We start from the raw sequence: 19,885 nt of genomic DNA on the forward strand, positions 1-19,885 counted from the left end.
TTTGATATATAATCAGCACATCATGGGTTTTCAATCATAACTCACCCAACTGAAGATCTGCAGTAACACGTTCATCTTGAGCACTACTTGGTAATTTACTGTACATGAAGCAATACAGTGAAACTCACATTTAGCCTTTTTCTAGGTACTCGCTTTAAAAAGCATTTAATGTGGGATGTTAATAAACCTAAATTTTAAAATAATATTGTTTATTTCATTTAAATAAAGGCTCACTGATTATTAAGAAACACTTAATGAAGTAATGGTATTAAAATAATGATGAAATACAATTCAACTAATATAACTTTTTTTTAAACAAATGTTTTGTGCTTTGTGATAGTTGTTTTTGTTTACACACCTTTTTACTTCTATTTTTGAAAATCATTTTCTAGTTCATGGAGTCCTACTAATGCTCTTTTTTCATTGGTGTTTATTACATATAAACATTTTAAAGTTATAAAGCACACACTGCTTCAGTAAAACCAACAGAATAATTCTCATTCTCTCTTAATTTCTTCATTTTGTTCATTATTAGTTTTATATTTGTCTTACAATATTCCAAAATTTCTCCTAGAATTAAAAGTACCCACACTCGTTATCAGGCTAAAAAGCATGACTCAGCCAACATTATTTGTAATGGGTACACAATAAACTTCTATGTAAACAATACTTTGGGGTACTCTCTATCCCCATCATCCCATAAAATGTACTGGCCAGCATAAAAACATTGAAATCTGAGAAAACATTCAAAACTAGAATGTTAAAGTATAGTACAAACCCAATTTATCTGAAAAGTATGCCCTTGCCCAGGGGAAATCTGGAATTACATTCTTGTTAAAATGGCAATTTTAAAGTAACGGTTACCTTACTAATAATCCCCTCATTATTTTTAATACTCCTAACATGCCACCTCCTAATCTCAGTTAACCTAAACGATTTAGCCCAAGGATTAATGTAGTAGTCATAGTCTTTAATTTATCTAGTGCTGTTATGTAAGGAAACTAAAACTGCTCACAATGTTTCAGATGTAGCCTCACAAATATACACACATGTACTGCACAAACGCACTGTGCCATGTAACTTATTTACCTTCTTAACTGCTTCTGTGTCTAGTCTAGCTGAGGGTAGTGGCAAGGCCAGTAAGAGTTCCAAGTCTTTCTCATAATGTGTATTTTCATGTTTCAGATATTCCGTCATTGCCAATGTCTTCATTAGCAGAAAAACATGTCGAAGCAGTCAGAAACACAAGATCAACTACATTATTAAAAACTTACTTTTGCATTGTTCTCTTAGACAGCATGTTAATTTATGCACCTGAAGGAACTTGTGCTGTCTTGTCTGTAAAACAACCTTTTTTAATATCGTCCAACAGATTTGAAAATTTGATAAATGCGTTTGACAGAATTAATTCTTATTTTTCAATTAAAAGGCTGATAATGTGCATATTCCCATGGCTTCTCAAATCATGCATGACTATATAGATTTCCAGGTCAAATGTTTAAATCTCCTTGCAGCAGCAAAGTGAATAGATAGAATCAAATAGTTCAGCAGTTATTGTTTTCAGCTTGGGAATTACAAGCAAAGGGAACCTAGGAGCAATTAATCAGATAAACACTCAATGGCAGGTCACTAGCTCCAGGAGCTGCTCATGTAATTCGCCTGCCTAAAGGAAGGTTCACACACAATGTAAACTATTTCACTTAATTAAAATATCATAAAATATTTTAAAAAATGGATTTATCAGAGACTTATGTATACCTAAAGATACCAATTTTTATTTTTATTATTTTCCAGTGGTACAAAAGTTGACTCCATGAAAGCATTAATTGATTAAATAACTTTGAATAAGACAATTCTCCTTCCTCTCATCTTTCGTTTGCTGAACATGTGTTTAGTAATTTATTTGTATTTGTAAAGGAAATGCATATTCAGATTACCTTGTTATAACTTTGATTTGCCCATGCTTTTACAGCATCTTATTTTAAAGACATTCTACAAGAGGAGCTAGAAAGCCATTCAGCATTTGACTGAAATACAGATTTTGAGATATCTTCATCATTCCCTTTGAAGTAGAAATTTGGGGAGCTTTTTTTACCTACATAATCTCTAGATATACCAAAACTCACATTTGTGCCGGCTGAAATAAATGAGCAAAATTTTACATCTTTTCAGACTATTTCCATATACTTTAATATATCCATCATTAAACAAAGGTAATCATGCCCATTTGGAATACAAATCTATACTTCAAAGGTCTAAAGCAGATTGGGGAATTGCATTACCTCATTTCTAATTCTTCAGCAGTGTTGCTATTAAATATAAGTTAAGACTTTGGAGTGAAACAGAAAAAAAAAAATTGAAATTGTACTGGCTTGATCAGCTTTTGGAAAGGACATCCTCCTGCAGGTCCACTTTAAATGTTTTGCTGTGTGCATGTAATACTAACTAACATCCATTTAGCAGGCATCTGTGGGTCAACATGGGGTCAGAATAAAAAAAAAAAAAAAAAATTTAATAAAAAAAAAAATTCTGTTTTAGCTGTGTGTTCAAAATGTCTTTCCTCATTTCTTATATCATCCTACATTTACACAGATCATTGTAGATACAGAACACAAATGAAATGTACGCATGTCAAATCACGATGTATCATTTGCCTATATAGTTACTTACAACTCATCACTAGAGAAAATACAGACGAACTGGAAGTGAAAATAGAGAGAATTCGTGTCTGGAAGAGCATACAACTGGGTGAAAATTGGTGAGTGCCGGCTGCGTGGCGCTAATGGACACATTTGCAGAACAAAAGTGCTTATTGGTGGGCAATTGCGCGTGTCAGGAAAACAAGGGTGTTCAAGGAGCATGAAATTTTTTGCAGGCTTTTAGAGAAATTAGTATTAATAGGCAACTAGAATAGAGTCTACACATTATATTCAACACGCTGGCACACATTTTAACAGTTCTGTGATATGAATTATTAAGTGAGTTGTATCTGACTGCATTTCCCAACTTTGTCAAGAGTGTACCATTTCCCACTTTCTCCAAAATGTTCTGTACGGATGGGTCAGTTACCATAAATATACACAAATTCTCCCATTAAGTTTTCTATTATAAATCCTGACCTTGGGCGGCACGGTGGCGCAATGGTAGTGCTGCTGCCTCGCAGTTAGGAGACCTGGGTTCGCTTCCCGGGTCCTCCCTGCGTGGAGTTTGCATGTTCTCCCCGTGTCTGCGTGCGCTCCGGTTTCCTCCCACAGTCCAAAGACATGCAGGTTGGGTGGATTGGCGATTCTACATTGGCCCTAGTGTGTGCTTGGTGTGTGGGTGTGTTTGTGTGTGTCCTGCGGTGGGTTGGCACCCTGCCTGGGATTGGTTCCTGCCTTATGCCCTGTGTTGACTGGGATTGGCTCCAGCAGACCCTCGTGACCCTGTGTTCGGATTCAGCGGGTTGGAGAATGGATGGATGGATGGATCCTGACCTTTGTGTAGAAAGTTATGTATTCACATTTCAAGCCTCTTTTTGCATGTATGCAAGTTTTATAAATTTTACCCCTGGACTTTATTGCTGGCTCAGCATCCTAGTTTGGCATATTTTATGACCCTGAGCAAGTTACTAAATCTATCTTAGCTCCAGCTATATAAAAATTACACAATTGTAAAGTATCCTAACTCTTAAGTCAGAATGGATAAAGTCATCTGAAAAATAAACAATAACAAAAATAGCAACAGTGGGTGTGAATTAATTAAAAAGTAACAATATTCTTTTTCTTCTTCTTTTGGCTGCTCCCATTTAGGGGTCACTACAGCAGATCATCATTTTCTGCCACACAGACTGCCTTCATATCCTCCACATCCATAAACCTCCTCTTTGGCCTTCCTCTTGCCTGGCGGTTCCATCCTCAATATTCTTAGCCCGATGTAATGTCAATGTCAATTTATTTATATGGCACATTTAAAACAAAATAGTAATGCTGTGGCCAAAGTGCTTTACAATAATAGAATAAAAGAAAAACAAAACAATTAACATAAAAAACATAAAATAGAAATAAAATATATGAACATAAAATAAGATACATAATAAATAGAAGTAATGTTATATAATCACAAAGAGGAAACCATCAGTGATGTACCCCTCATCTCTGCTTAGCATGTGCAAAACCATCTCAATCTAGCATCCCTCACTTTTTCCCTCTTACGTACTCATTCCTAATCCTGTCTACTCATTATTCAGAGTGAAAATTGTAGCATTTTCAGCTTCGCCACTTTCATACAACAGCTGGTCTCACTACTGTTTTATAGACCTTGCTTTTCATTCTTGCAGCTACTCTTCTATCACAAATCACTTCTGCTACTCTTCTCCACCCAGTCCACCCTGCCTGCACCCTCTTCTTCACCTCTCTGCTGCAGTCTCCATTGCTTCGGACTGTTGAATCCAAGTATTGAAATTAGTCTACCTTCACCAACCCTACTCCTTGCTGTCACACCCTTCCCTTTCATTCACACACAAGTCTTACTCCTCCTGACTCATTTCTCTTCTATTGTGCATACCTCCACCTCTACAGTTTCACCTCAACCAGCTGTTTACTTTCACTACAGATGACAATATCATTCACAAACATCATAGCCACGAAGACGCCTGTCAGACCTCATCTGTCAGCCTGTCCATCACCACTGAAAACAGGAAAGGGCTCAGAGCTGATCTTTGATGTATTCCCACTCTCACCTTAAACCAGACTGTCATTCTACAGCACATCTCACCACATTTACACTGTCCTTATACATATCTTGCATCACTCACACATACTTTTCTGCTACTCCTGAATTCCTCATACAGTACCATAACTCGTCTCTTGGCACCCTGTTGTATGCTTTTCTCTATGTCCAGAAACACACTATGCAATTCCTTCTGACCTTTTCTGTACTTCTCCATCAACACTTGAAGCAAAAATCACATCTGTAGCTCTGTTTCCTGGCATGAAACCATATTGCTGCTCACAGATTGCCACCTATCCTCTCACCCTAGCATCCATCACTCTTTCCCATATCTTCATGGTGTGGCTGATCAACTTTATACCCCTACAGTTACCGCAGTTCTGCACAACTCCCTTATTCTCAAAAAATGGTACTACTATACTTCGCCATTCCTCAAGCATCTTCTTGCTTTTCAAAATTTTGCTAAACAGTCAAGTTAGAAAAACTACTACTATTTAACCTAAACATCTCCATGCCTCCACTGGAATATCGTTCAGGCCAACTCACTAAAGGGTTGCTGATCCCTGGTACTTTGTAGGTTGTATGAAGTGGAGATAGTAAATCAAATTCTCTCTCATTTTCTATACTCATAAGTTCTTCAAAGTACTCCTTCCACCTTTTCAATACACTCTCCCTGCTTGTCAGCAAATTTCTATATGCAGTCTTTATCACCCTGCCCTGTAGCACATTCTTCCCTGCTTGGTCCCTCTGCCTGGCTAATCAGTACAAGTGCTTTTCTCCTTCCTTTGTGTCCAGCTTCTCATACAGCTTAACATATGCATTTTCCTTAGACTTCACCACCTCTCTGTTCACCTTGTGTCGCACCTCTTGTTAACCCAATTCATATTTGCTAATCTCTTCCTCTTTATGCTTTTCTGTACTTTTTCATTCTACCACCAAGTCTTTTTGTCTTCCTTCCTATGTCCAGATGTCACACCAAGCACCTTCCTAGCTCTCTCCCTTATCACTTCAACTGTAGTGTTTCATCATCTATACTGTCTTCACCACCACCCCGTGCCTGTCTCACTTCTTCTCTGAATTTCACACAATCGTCTTCCTCTTTCAGCTTCCACCATGTGATCATTGGTTCTCAATCTCTTTCTCTTTTCTCCTTGAATTTCATCCCACATACCACCAATCGATGCTGTCTATCTACACTATCCCCTGCTACCACCTTACAGTCTAATCTCTTTCACATTGCATCTCTTACAAATGATAGGATTACTTAGGATATAGTCCACCTGTATGCAACTTCCTACACTCAAACTGATTTGCAAGATCAAAGTGTAGTTTGACAATCAAATGAAACTTGAATGAAATATTAATGTAGTATAAAAAAAATAAAAATAACTCTAGGAAACAAATACCTAAATAAAAATGTGTTAATATATTTTCTCTGTTCAAACAAAAGAAATGTTAACATTTCCAAATAGCTATATTAATATATAAGATACAACTCCAATAAATGACCAAATATATTTCTATAATCTAAGAGTCAGTGGCAATGTATGGTAATAAAGGATTCTCTCTAATAATAATTGGATGATATCCTTACTCCATGTGGAAAGGAAAAAGAGTTATCCAGGTAAAACTGCACAACACCTTTTAGAAAGACAAGCAACCACCCTGACACAAAAGTAGCATAATGCATAACATGAATACAACTATAGCATAACACAAACCACAATGGCTGAACACCTGTTAAGACTAAAGGATTTTAATTAACTACCCAGCCAGCCCACACTCACTCATACTGGGAATATGGACAGATAGACTGGTATTGAATGAAAAATAAATACAACACATTAATTCTGGTGTAATGTCTTCTTGGTCATGAGCATTTGCCTTTTCTGTGTAGCTGCACAATATAGTGTATATTGCTGTGAGCAGGCACATGTTTTAATCTTTCTGGCAACCAACACATGTGCTATGAATCATGAGATTAAAGATGCCGACTTCAGGTTTTGTATGTCATTGTTATTTAAATATATCTGAATAAGTTAAAAATGTATATCTCTGTCTGATGCTTTCCATGGGCGTGTTCCAAGCTCTCAGCATGACAGGTTGTGGTGACCTTGGACTAAAAAGACTCGGGTGGTCCCTTAGGCTGTGACTATAGTACATCAGCTAAGGTCGGTATGGGTTGGAACCATTAAACATTAAAAGACACAAGTTAATAATTTCTTTGTTATGGAATATCTCAATTATTAAAAATTAGGTTATATATTCAGTCAAATTCATTACGGCATTTGCTAAAGAGTTATTTTAACAAAGACATGCTGCAGACCTAACTTGGCAGCTGGAATAAATATGCAGACTGCAGCCCTGCCTGTATTAGCTATTACTTGTTTTTAAATTCAACTTTGAGAATGGCACATCTATAAATTTGCAGACATGTACTGTATTTAGTTTTTATGTATGTCATTACATAGCTTACAGCTGGTCCATTTTAGTATTAGACAGTAATCCATAAATTTCATGGTAGGAATAACAAGTTTGCATATATAAAAAATCGGTACAGCTTTTACTTACCTTGACATTAAAGCCAAATCTCCCCTCTTCATCTGGTGTAATCCGAATTAGTAACAGACTGCCATCCATCAACTCACTCTGGAAAATATAAAAGGTAAAAGAATTACCACTTCTTTACAGTGTCATTATTATCTTTGACATGCACTATGTATCAAGTAAACATTTTTTATGCATTTTGGTAGATGCACAAAAAAATGGATTGCTTTTAAAATTCTTCATCTAGTACTCTGTACTCCTCCTTCTGTCTCAGGAGTGTGGAAATATGTCCGTGAACAGTTTTTAAATATTTGTGTAAGAGGAGCTGTAGCAACCATTATTGTCACGAGTCTGCATTTAAGACAAGCATTTGGATTCATTTTAGTTTTAACGATGTTATAGGAAGAAGAGTTCAGATAAACTGTGCTATCTGCTGGAATTGCTATATAAAATTCAGTTTATGTATTGGCCTTTACTAGATTATTATCATTCTAATAATACATTGGGATACTTTGATGTTTGGTAAGAAAAGGAAATCAGTTATCCAGACTCTTTAATGTATGGATGATAAGAAATCTGTAATGTATGAGGTGAAAAGAACAAAGATATACTGGGGCTTTCATCTTCAATACTGATATACATGCCTTAAACAGTTTTGGTTGTTTTTCATACAACACTGACTGCACTCCCTATCACTGGAATTAGCCTGCATCTACTTAGAAATTCTGTTTGTTTCAATAACTGACAAAATGTGGTTTTGAAGGATATGCTGGTCACAGCCTCTGTTTGGGGAATTTTAATTGCAGTCTTGTCTAACGTCTATGTTATCTAACCTTTTCCCAAATAAGCATAAAATAACGTCAAATGGCTAATAAGAATATTGTTCGCACATTTTCCCCCAAATAGAATAGACTGTATCACAACTAGAAACTTCAAAGTAAATGTGGCTTGCCTGCACTTAGCTGTTTATAGTACGCGCAAGACATGTACATTTTCTGTAAATGATTATGACATATTCAAGAAAGAACAAAAGAACCTGGTTTTCAGATTACATACAAAAGCAGTGCAGAAATGTCTAGCTTGAAGTGAATAGCTTATAAATAAAGAATGATAAGAGTGTCAGTGCATGTTGTTGTAACAGTAAAGTAGATACATTTAAAAGACTGTAGTTACCATAATGAATGAGTCACATGAATTCATTTATCTAGATCAACAAGAAGTGTAAAGTCTTTTTAGTCAAAAACTGAAAAAGATGTCAGAACAGAAGCTCTTACTACAATGAATTAATGAATAATTCAGATTTATCAAAATACTAGCAGCCAAGTAAAACAAAATACATAAGCAAGTAGCTGCAGAGACTTAAAATTATTAATGTCTTGCTACTGAATAATAAAGTGAAGCTTGTTTTAAAACTCCAGTTTTGCGTAAATGCAGTGATAGGTACAGCCTGTAAGTACGAAGATGCCCATATCTCTTGTAGTAATATCAGCTTACAAAAACAGCTGTGACAGCATGGGTTTACAGGAACAGAGAGTGTATAAAAGGTGACAATTTAAAAGAGTTTTGTGTTTAAATTGGATATTGAAACCTACCCAAAATTCAGTTTTAACTAATCACAGAAAAATGTGAACCTCCCACATACTACAGTTCTTAATCATTTGAACACACAGAATTTGAATTGTTCTTGACTGGCTCTATAACTTAAAGACTAACAATGGTCAAGATATTGAAACATTAGACTGCTCACATTTGAGACATTATTCACAACATTATTATTCATGGCCAACGTAAGATTTACAGATTACCTAATAATATCAATGCCACTTTACAAGGCTGTATATTACAGCTGAGAAAACTACAAAATACAATAATAAATGGGTTTATGACCAATAATGTTTTTCACTAAATAATCCTAATAATTAATAACAAATCCTATAGTTTGGCCATGCACTTTAATGAAAAAGAAGGCCTCCTTAAAATTCAGGGATGCATTTAAACTTTTGGGGGTGTCAATGACTTCAGCAATTAACTTTAACTACATTACTATTTCAATAATTTAATATTATCTTGAGTCTACAAAATCTGAAAGACTATAAAAGCAAGAGAGGTTATGTGTGTAGATAGTTTTATATATATATATTATATTTATATATATATTATATTTATATATATTATATTTATATAAGTACATTTTTTGTTCTTGAGCAGTACAGTAGAACCACTAGTCACGAATGTTTCCGAACACGTACAAATCAGGTTATAATCAACAAAGTTTGCCAAAATTTTGCATCTGTTCATAACCACACGCTCTGGTGGCGAACAAAAACACTGGTTGGCCAGTTTCCCTATGTGCGTTCGTACACGCCAATGATTTCCCATTCTGTTTCCCATTTTCTTTTGTTTGTGTATACAGGGCCTAACAAAGCAGCTGATGTTGCAAAAGGAGTTACAATGTTAAGCAAGCAGAGGCCTCAAGTGCTGGAAGAGGTGGAAAAACTGTTGCTAGTGTGGTTGAACGAGAAGCAACTTGCAGGGGGATAGCGTAAGCGAGAAAGCCAGGAAGATTCATGGCGATTTGCTGAAAAAAAAAAAAATCCTTCGCGTGGTGAAGGTGAGGAATTTAAAGCCAGTAGAGGATGGTTTGAAAAGTTTCACAAGAGAAGTGGCATTTAATTTTTTTTCCCTGTGCTTAAAACTCATAAAAAAAGTGTTTACAGCGAACGGTTCGTAAGGGTCTAGCGCAAATTCTTACGTTAGTTTTCTCTGTTGTTCAAAGTTTTCTCAGTGTTATTCAATGTTTTTACATTTAGTTTACTATTACACTGTGCATTCTATGGTATAATTAACTATTTTTGTGCTTAAAAAAATATATATTCACATACAGTTCGTACGGTCTGGAACAGATTAATTGTATTTACATACAATCTTATGGGGAAATTACATTCGGGTCACGACCAGAGTTTTGGAACGAATTATGGTCGTGACCAGAGGTACCACTGTATAGTGAAGTAGCAGTTATTAGGAATCTGTGTCACCTCAAAGCTCCATGTAGCTAAGTAATTACAGTATATAACTGTCAGCAGCTTCAAGTGTTAAAAAAAATGTTAGTATATTTAAAATATTTTGTGTGGTTTTCTTGAAATAAAAATTATTTTTTAATTTTCATATTCTTTTCATTGTATGTTTGATGATAACATTCAGTGTCTCATTTCTTTGGATGCTGTCATTGATTTGGGAAAACATGGAGGGAAGTTATAGGATTAAGCACAACCACCAACGTGTTTTCTGTTTCCATAAGAGTGGAGGGTAGAGCACTGAAAGCCGAATGATATCTGGTTATATAGCCACAAGGTCTGCAGTCTTTTGGCTTTCACAGATGTCTCCACTCATATACAGACCTACTTTTGAAGATGTTAGAGCTCCATCTGACCAACTCTGTGGAGCCATCTTTCCTTTTAATACACCTTTCTTTTTCAGGATTTCAAGTGGACATTTAATGAGGTATCTCTTGGAGTCCAAACCCTTTTCCTTGTTGTTTGTGATTCTTTAACAGTCCCTCCCCATTGTGGGGCTGTTGGTGCACACATTTCAATCTGTGATGTGGTAGATGCCATCTTACTTAAGAGTGTGTGACTGTGGATGTTCCTCACCTGAACTTTAAAATAAATACAGGAAAGATTCTTCACACTCTATTAAGAAAACAAAAATAAGATGTGTCTTATCCACATGAAAACCTTGGGTTCTACTGCTAAAACTTACTTATTGTGTTTTTTTAAATTTTTGCTCTGATCTACTGTCACACTGTTGATTTGTTACATTTGTATTAACTATGTTTTTTGTAGCTAAACTATACATATGATCATGGCTGAGAAGGTTGTACAGAATCATGCCTAATACAAAAATGGCCTTCACCTAATATGAAGGATGTAAATTGTATACAATTTGTAATATCCTGTATTTCGGCATATATTCCAGTATGTTGATGATGCACCAGAAGTGATAATATTAAAGATAAACTTTAAGCATTTTTATTTGGAACATAAACATACAATGCAAATTGCAAACCTTGTCACAATAATACTGGCCATCACCATCTGTGTTGTTGCCTTTTGAAACATTATCATAGCTGTCCAGGAACTGCTTATCTACTCCATCAAGTGGATGAGACCCTGAGAGTCTGTCGATGATCTTGACATTTGCAGCATCTTCCTTAGGTGATTGGGATAATGGAAGATTCTGTGGGGATTGCTGTGAATTTTTGTGTGTGTCACTGCTCTCCACCATAGTTCTGGAAAATGAATCAATAAGTCAACCAACAGATTTGCCTGTCCATTCAAAAACATAAAAATAAGTTAAGCCATTCAAATATGCAGATATATAACTGTAATTACCCAACCATGACAAAAGGGATATCTTAAGTGAAGTTACACCCATAGCTGTTTCAACTTGGTGTACCAATAACTATTTATACAAGGTAAGGGTCAATAAGATCTGGCTGTTCAGGCCAGCACCCTTGAAAAGTAAGAATTCAGTCACAGAAGAGCATTTTAGAAAGCTGCCCAATCAAAAGACAACAAGTAATATATTAGGATGATTTAGGTACAACATGTTGAAATAGAGAATTGAAAATTTCCAATTCCTTCTCAATGGAGTATTCTTCAGTATATAATTTAATTAGATTTTTTTTTTAACTAAATGTGTGCTTACAGCTTTAACCATCAGAAAGTTTTATTATCTTGTAATAAAGAAAATGAATATTCAAGACCCTCTGGTTTCAACTCTTTTTTAAGTAATACTTTGATAACAGTTGATTGATGTTATAGTTGTTGGATGTTTATTAGAAAATAGTACATACTGTATCTAGTGTGAACAGCTTTTCAGCAGTAAACCGAGATCAGAAAACATTAGTAATGACAATTTTTCACAATCTGAAGACAGAGGTCTTTCCTTTTCTCAACTTTTAGAAGCGGTGGAGGTTATTAGCAAGAGGAAAGGAAAAAGTTAAATAAAAAGTTAATAATCAGGGTCATCTGTTTGGAGCCTGTGGTGACAATAAACTAAAAATTATAGTACTACAGGTAATTTATTTGTCACATCTGAAGTTAAGAGGACACTGTGGTGCAGTCATAGTATTACTGCCCAGCAAGTCATGACATGCTTTACCACAGGAGTCTCGGGAGAACGGATTTTACATTTTAATGTGTGGAACATCTTTACTGCACTAGGTGGAACAGGTAATCAAGCAATAAGACTGAAAGCAAAACATTTTCAACATGTTTTTCAGTTGCTCTATAAGTGTAATAGATTTTAGGTAAATTACTGGTCCTAATCTACACCTCTCTATGTGGTGTTAGCCAATAGAGCAGCTAATTAGGACACTGAAAGTGCTATATGCTTTAGGCTGTCTCTTAAAACGGTGATTTTAAAACTTTAAGGTGTAAAATAATTAAGCAACCAAAAACCATGTGGATTTTATTTTTATTTTTTATTTATTTTATATTTACCAAACAATACTATAATGTCTCTGGAAAAAGTTATATTGAAATTTTTGTAGTGGTTGGTCGACAAGTGTGAACTTGTTGCAGGGTCTAATTAATAATTTGCCATGCAGGCCATACTTAAAGTGTTGCTGGCGGTAGCTAGTGAGACTGAGTTTGGTTCTGTACAGAAGTAGAGTGAAACATTTAGACAAAAAGGCAGCAGTGATCCGCACAAAGCAGTCCTCTGCTGTGGTATTTGCACACATTGTTTAAAGAAAATGCACAATGTATGAACATTTTATACTTGGTTGGTGCTTTGTTTTTTCCACAGGAAGAAAAGAGAAGAAAGAAAAACTAAAAACAAAAACACATTAAAGTGTGCCACAGGATGTTTTCCCCATATGGTTAATTAATGGAGGACTATTATCAGTGTTTAAATGGAAACAGCGCCCATTCTCAATTGACAATTTCATTCTAAGAGGGGGACTAAGTGCCAGCTTCAGCATGTTCAATACACAATGAGCCTTGTTTGAGACCTGTCGCATGTCTCTTACTGTAGAATAATTTTTGCATATTCTACGTGCGCTTTACATCGGCAGGACTACATTATCATTATTTGCTTATCATACTTTTATTTGGAGCAATTTACAAATAATCTGAAAAAAAGTATTGATGTTTATCAAGGAAAGATTAAGTTAATAATACCTAACAAAATTTTACAGTAAAGCATACAAAGCATAGGCTATAATTACTTCTATGGTTAAGGGAATTAATTAAAAAAAAAACCACTGGCAAACGTGAGGGTTATACAGTTTTTGTTTTTTTTGTTCTTTTTTTAACTGAAAGAGAAGAAATATGAGGATTATCAGAGCATGCTGGGCTCAATTTTAACTCAATATACCAGTTGTTTTGCTTGGTGATGCTGTGTGAGGGAGCAGGAACTCAAGAACTGACTTACGAAGCTAAAAAACTGTCCTTTTCTCCTTTACAGGTGAATCAAAATAATATTATGCCTTATTACTTTATGTGATATATGTTAAGTGAATAGTTGGCTAAAGAGCACTGTGCATAAAACCGCATGTTAGCAAAAGTAACTAAAATGTGTGTTGTCAAAAAGAATTTAAAAAGTTGATGTTATAATAATAAAATGAAAACCAGAAGTATATCAGTTATTTTCAATTGTGTTCAATGGTGGAAAACAAGACAAGCATCTGAGTATGCGAAAAGGAACAGCTGATGCATAAAACAGCAGTAAATAAGAGATCTTGAGAGCAAGAGTGACTTTCACAATGCCTTTATCCAAGAGCAGAGCAACAGGATTAGGTAAATCACACCCAAATGCTCTGAATGAACACGTTTAAGGGGCAGAAGGCTATCTGTTTTACTGATGATTGACTCCACAAGCTAGCTGCTCAGAGTAATACAATGAGGAAATTAGTGCAAGGAACAAACAATCAGATATTCATTTGCATTCTACTATCAGTTTTAGCATTTGGATAAATTTTTTATATTACATACACTTGCAAGCCATAGTAACCTTACATAGATTTAGGGATTGTAGGATGCAGTTTGAGTGAGTAAGGAGTTCTTCATGTTGTTTATTTTTTTTAGTTCCAGCTGTATGTAAAAGTGTGGATTCCCTGCATTGTAACAATGTTATAATGACTAAGTCTCTTCTTTATCTAAACATGAATACCAATGCATCTGGTGTGATATGTTTGATTTACCAGGCTAGCACAAAGCATGCAGCCAATTGTGAGACACTGCCAGTGCTCACATGAGCCTCTCAACTTAACAATTCATTTTTTTCCAATAGAGAAAGGTCTTCCTGTTGCTTTGATATCTATACACTCTGTTCAGAGGAGCAGGAGTGGGTAGAGAAATCCCATTTAGAAATGCCAGACTTAAAGCACAGAAAGGTAAATCCTTAGTGCAGTTTGAAAATATCAGTGTCTCCTTTTGGGAGCAGGTGGCTGTTTTAAAGTCTTACTCTGAGTTCAATGAATGCAAGTCAAACCTGACTTTAATGTTTCATGTATAACAGTATCCAGACTGGACTTGAACTTACTGCTTACAGGTGCATGCAGTAACAATGCAACAGTTGAGGAGCGAGCAGTGGAGGAAGAGTGGTAGGGTTATGTCGCACCTGGAAGTGTGGAACCCACAAGTTAACAGCCATTTCAGTATGTGGATAAGGCAACTGGTTAGTAATGTTAAGTTTGCAGTTTATCGTCTATCAATGTACATGAAACAACAAAATTCACCAGCTGTGACAAAATATCTGTTAGATGGAGGGTATTTTTTATTTTATTACAGAATTCTGTTTGCATAAGGCAATGTCGTTTCAGTAATGAATACCTTTTATGATCAGCAACATAACAGTTAAAAGGTGCAATAATTTGCACCCTTAGGCAATCAATGGTTACAGGCTCATTTGCTCAGATGTTTGGATTTTAGAAATCGTTTATAACGGTAGACCGTGAGGGTTATACAGTTTTGTTTTTTTTTTTTAACTGAAAGAGAAGAAATATGAGGATTATACTGGGGTACAGGTTACACAATTTGATTTTCTCATGAAAGAGCAGGCTTATACAACAATGCGAGGAACATTTGGGAAAATATGGTACAGTATGAAGATAGTCAAAATCAGTCTAACATGGCTGTAATTGTGTCACATAAGATTAAGCATGTTCACAAAGTTCATCACATTTTTTGATGTGACAACACCAGGTGTGCATGTTGGAAGGTATGCAATGACATGACTAACAGAAATGTAACATTTTTGAATGTAGTCAACATTACCTATTTTACCCATACTTAATCAGGAAAAATAAAGAACATTAAAGTATGAGACATTATTCAATAATTTAATAAGACCCTGAAAATATTTCCAGGGGTCTAAGATATTATAAATCAACAGTAGATGATGAACAGACCGTTCAAAAACTTATTTTTCTTTGTTAAACTGTCTTGAACTTGTTGCAACATATTCTTAAGAAGATACTGTTCAGTTTCCTTAGTGTATGTACCACAAGTACTGTATAGCTGATAGATAGACCTGTGCTGCTTTGTGACATTTATCTTCTCCGAAAGAATTTCTAGAAATTTTTTGTGAGGAGTTTCCAGGCTGGAAGGCAAGCAATGTCACATGTAAATCTGAAAAGAGGAGACACCATTGTCTCCACAAGTTTCCTAGGATTAGCACCTTAAATGCAAAGGGAGGCTCACAAGTGAAGTCACAGCTTGCAGAAGTGACTTTAGCCTAGTGTCTCTTGAGCAAATGAAAGGATACTCAAGACATTGTAAGCAACTTTAAATTGCCTTGCAGCCAGGGTCCTTCTGAATGTGCAGATGGGAAGAAAGTAGGAACATGATGAACCACTGGGAAGTAGGAAGGTTGGGGTGTGAAGACACAGAGATGGGGAGGTGAGAAGAGGAGCATTTTTCTGTGGTACTGCAAGCCATCCCACCAATGAACAGAGGAACAAGATCTGTATAGTTAGAGACAGAGGGGCAGTAAATGTATTGTTTTACTTATTTTGAGTTTGTATTTTGTTTTCTTCCCAATAATATCCATCCATTAAGTTTATTTTTAACAACAGTGGTGATATTTTTATATCTTTCATCCTTAATAAGATTTCTGGAAGTGGAGGACTGCCAAGAGGTTCCCCTCCTCTCATAGGACATTTACCTCTATTCATTTTAAAATGCTTCTCAAGGCCTTAAAATCCTTGGCTTTTAATACAGAAAGCAATAGGCACTCATGTTTTGATTAATTTCCTCATTCAGAAGACATTTAAAGATAATAGAAAAATGATAACTCACATCAGCAATGCAACGATTTGTAGAGCATTCATTAATTTTTGGCAAGACATTTTAAAAGTCACTTTTCACAGGTTGGTAAATTAACCATATAAGCTAACATAACATTTAACTTCCTGTTTGAGGTAACAAAACAGCATTTCTCCAGAAGATGCAAGATATAAAAAGAAATACATACAGTAAAAATCCTGAAACAGAAAGGCATTCTCTGAAATAAGAATATTTAAACCAAAAGCTTATTAGTCTGAGGAAGAATTTAAAATATCATACTAAAATGAACAAAAGTGGACAATAAATACAATACAAAATAAACAGGAATACAGACAATTCCTAGAGCATGCAGCATTCCGGAGAAGTGCAAGAGCATCTATTAACTCCTCTAGAGGTACACATTATTTAGAGCTTTTATTTTAAGTCTAGCACAGAATGTCTTCATGTCAAAAACTGGAACACTTACTATAAGGCTTCAGAACTTAAATATCCCAATAATGTATAATGGCCCAAGAACTGCGTTTACAAATCTTCAATATAACATGCCTGTAAAAACTGGAAAAGCCACTAAATAATTTTTTTTTTTTTAACACTTAGATGCATATAAACATAAATTTCCCCTCAAATTTGAAAGACTGTAACTCTTCCAATTAAATTATGGTTTGCAGTAACTTATAAACAAAGCTCTTCTTGGCTAAACTTTAACACAACTGTAATAGACCTAGGAATCCACGCTTCTCTTATAATTATATATGGATTGCACCTGTTTGGAAAATAAAACTTTTATAGTTTATAATTTCCAAATAGATTAAAAATTCATGCAGTTTACAAAGTATTTATAAAGATGTGTAGTTTAGTTAGATAAACGTCTACTTAATTATGGAATTTGCTTAATTATGATATTAGGCCTTTGCCCTTGGGTTAACAGAAATATTATATTTTCAAATGCACCAAAGCAATGACAGGTATTTATTGTGTGGTCCATTATAAACTTACTATTTTTCCAGTTGTACTGCATAAATTGTCGAGTAACACTTCAACAGCACACAAAAGATAATTATTATTTAATTAATACATATTGGCAAACATTAAGTCGCTTCTATATAGCAGGACTGGTTTCATCTTCCTTAAATAGAAAATGTAGGTTTTTAATAGAAACCTAATATACGTATGTTACAAAGCAAAGCAACTGGTTCACATTTTGGAAAAGTTAGTGATTTAAATACATAATACCCAATGTTGACATTACTGTATATACTTCATCTGGTTTGAAATCTCTGAATTGTGAAATGTTTCCTTGTTCATGGCACTGTTTTCTTCTCCGATTTTCAGATACTCTGAAGATATAACAATCATAGCTACAGTACCTCCTTCAGTGAGGTCAATGAGATCTCTAGCCTGTAGAATGACCCAGCGCTGAAGAAAGTCATGCTTGGTTCCTGAGGTAAAGCAGCTGAAGAGTGACATGAAAACTAAACACTTACAATTTTCATTCTAGCAAAAAATTTCCTTTGCTCTATAAAATGTTTTTTTAAATTACAACTTTTGGTGCGAATGTATGCACCAAACTCTTCAACGTACCTAAGAAACAGAGCATGCATAGTGAAAAGAGTACAATTACATTGACTGATCAAAGAACATTTGATAAATGAATTTTGTGATATGCCAAGTCTTTCATATAACATCAGAATATACAGGCTAAAAGATACAACATCTGAAATGAAAACTACCACAAAAGACTTCTGGAGGCATTCTGTATACAGTATCAGTATTACATAATGTTCATAAAATATACATCTAAAAATAATCTACAATATATTAATAGAAAGGGGTAATTAGTAGTAAAATTAGACAGGTGTTGTTTCAACTTACGTTTTGCAAGGGCTGTGATTCGGAGATGACTCCGTATCACTGTCCTTGGAGTTTGAGGTGTAGAACACATCTTCTGTCTCAGGAATATATGCAATCTCACTGGTTAGGTTGTCCACAGATGAGTGCCGGGGTTTTCGAATTTCATGACGTAATCGAGGGCTCCTCCTAATACAAAATATGAACATTTATCAGGCTTTTATGATGCCCTTGAACAGAGATATTTCACTCTCTTTTTCTATGATAAACATGGGTTCCCATTACAGTAACACCAAAAGGATTCATATTTTCTACAGGTACCATACCACCTGAGGACTATTTTTGCAAATATTCTGTCCCTGGTCAATACTGATTAGCCTTGACAATAAAAATTTTATTTTTTCTATGAGGTTAACACTTTTTCACATTATTGCACATCTAAGGACATAAAACAGACCACAAGGAAGCTATCCACCGTTGTTTAAAGTCAGGCAGAGGCAAACGTAACAACTTGGTACTTTTCAGCTCATGGTAAATTTCTGTTTTCGAATGCCTAGAGGAACAAGAACTGAAATCAGCTTTAGTTAGCTGAATGTCTGTTACCTGTTCAGCTGTCTTGTTCATAGTACATCAGGAAACAATTCTGAGGTTGACTAACACAAGTGAATTAAGACATTATTGACTATAGGCTTTGGCTTTTTCACTTTATCAAGTTTAACTATAAAATACATCAAGGCCATAAACCAAGACTAAGAAAACTCTGTGCAGTTTATGATGACACAATAATGACTTGTATCCATCTTTTGATGCAAGTTCCATGACTCTTAATCCAATACATGGTCCTAGGAGCATGACATTGGCTTTAGGGCATTTATTGTACAGATTTGGGATTTTATTTATTTCTGTGGGTAAGATGCCAGAATTTATTAAATCACAGTCATTTAAAAATATTAAAACATCCCATGGGGTACTTATTATTATGTCTGAACAGACAATTGTATTTTTTTTCACATTTCGAATACAGTAAGCAGTTGACTTATAATCGGCCAGTATTTTGCAGATTTTATAGGCAAAATGATGTAAGGGTTTGACCATGCTTGGGGTATTTTGGGGGGAGGCTTGATATCTATGTACTACTGTAACCTTAAAAATGCCGAAGACTGGAGCATGTCCTTGTTTTCTCAATTACACTGAGGTTAGAATATTAGCATGAATAAATATTTGAAATCATGCTTATGGACTACATCTAAACCTATAACATTTAAAACTTAATAAAACAGGATTTGCCATTGGTGGGACACTTGCATGGAATGCAACTTTATATGTTAAATACAATGCAATGCTGAATTGTATAAGTTAAACATTCACATATCCAGCGTTCCAGATTGTAATTATTGTCAGGGTTGAGGAAGGTTCTCTTTTCATCTTACTTTACCACTTTGGAACCCCTGAAAACCCTGTTGTAAGTGGCAGGAGCCGAGACTGAG

At 35.2% G+C, this 19,885-nt stretch overlaps 1 protein-coding gene across 1 annotated transcript in view; it reads right to left on the bottom strand.

The window, feature by feature from the left end:
• ptpn3 (protein tyrosine phosphatase non-receptor type 3) overlaps nucleotides 1-19,885 on the bottom strand; it is a 363,093-nt gene that overhangs the window by 79,112 nt on the left and 264,096 nt on the right. The window contains exons 14-16 of the mRNA XM_028817422.2: nucleotides 18,423-18,587; nucleotides 11,323-11,545; nucleotides 7,282-7,359 (exon numbers count right to left, since the gene is read on the bottom strand). Of these exons, the coding sequence (XP_028673255.2) occupies nucleotides 7,282-7,359; nucleotides 11,323-11,545; nucleotides 18,423-18,587 (466 nt within the window). The remainder of the gene's footprint in view (nucleotides 1-7,281; nucleotides 7,360-11,322; nucleotides 11,546-18,422; nucleotides 18,588-19,885) is intronic.

This window comes from Erpetoichthys calabaricus, chromosome 13 (genome assembly GCF_900747795.2).
Source record: "Erpetoichthys calabaricus chromosome 13, fErpCal1.3, whole genome shotgun sequence".
In the NCBI taxonomy this organism is placed as follows: Eukaryota; Metazoa; Chordata; class Cladistia; order Polypteriformes; family Polypteridae; genus Erpetoichthys; species Erpetoichthys calabaricus.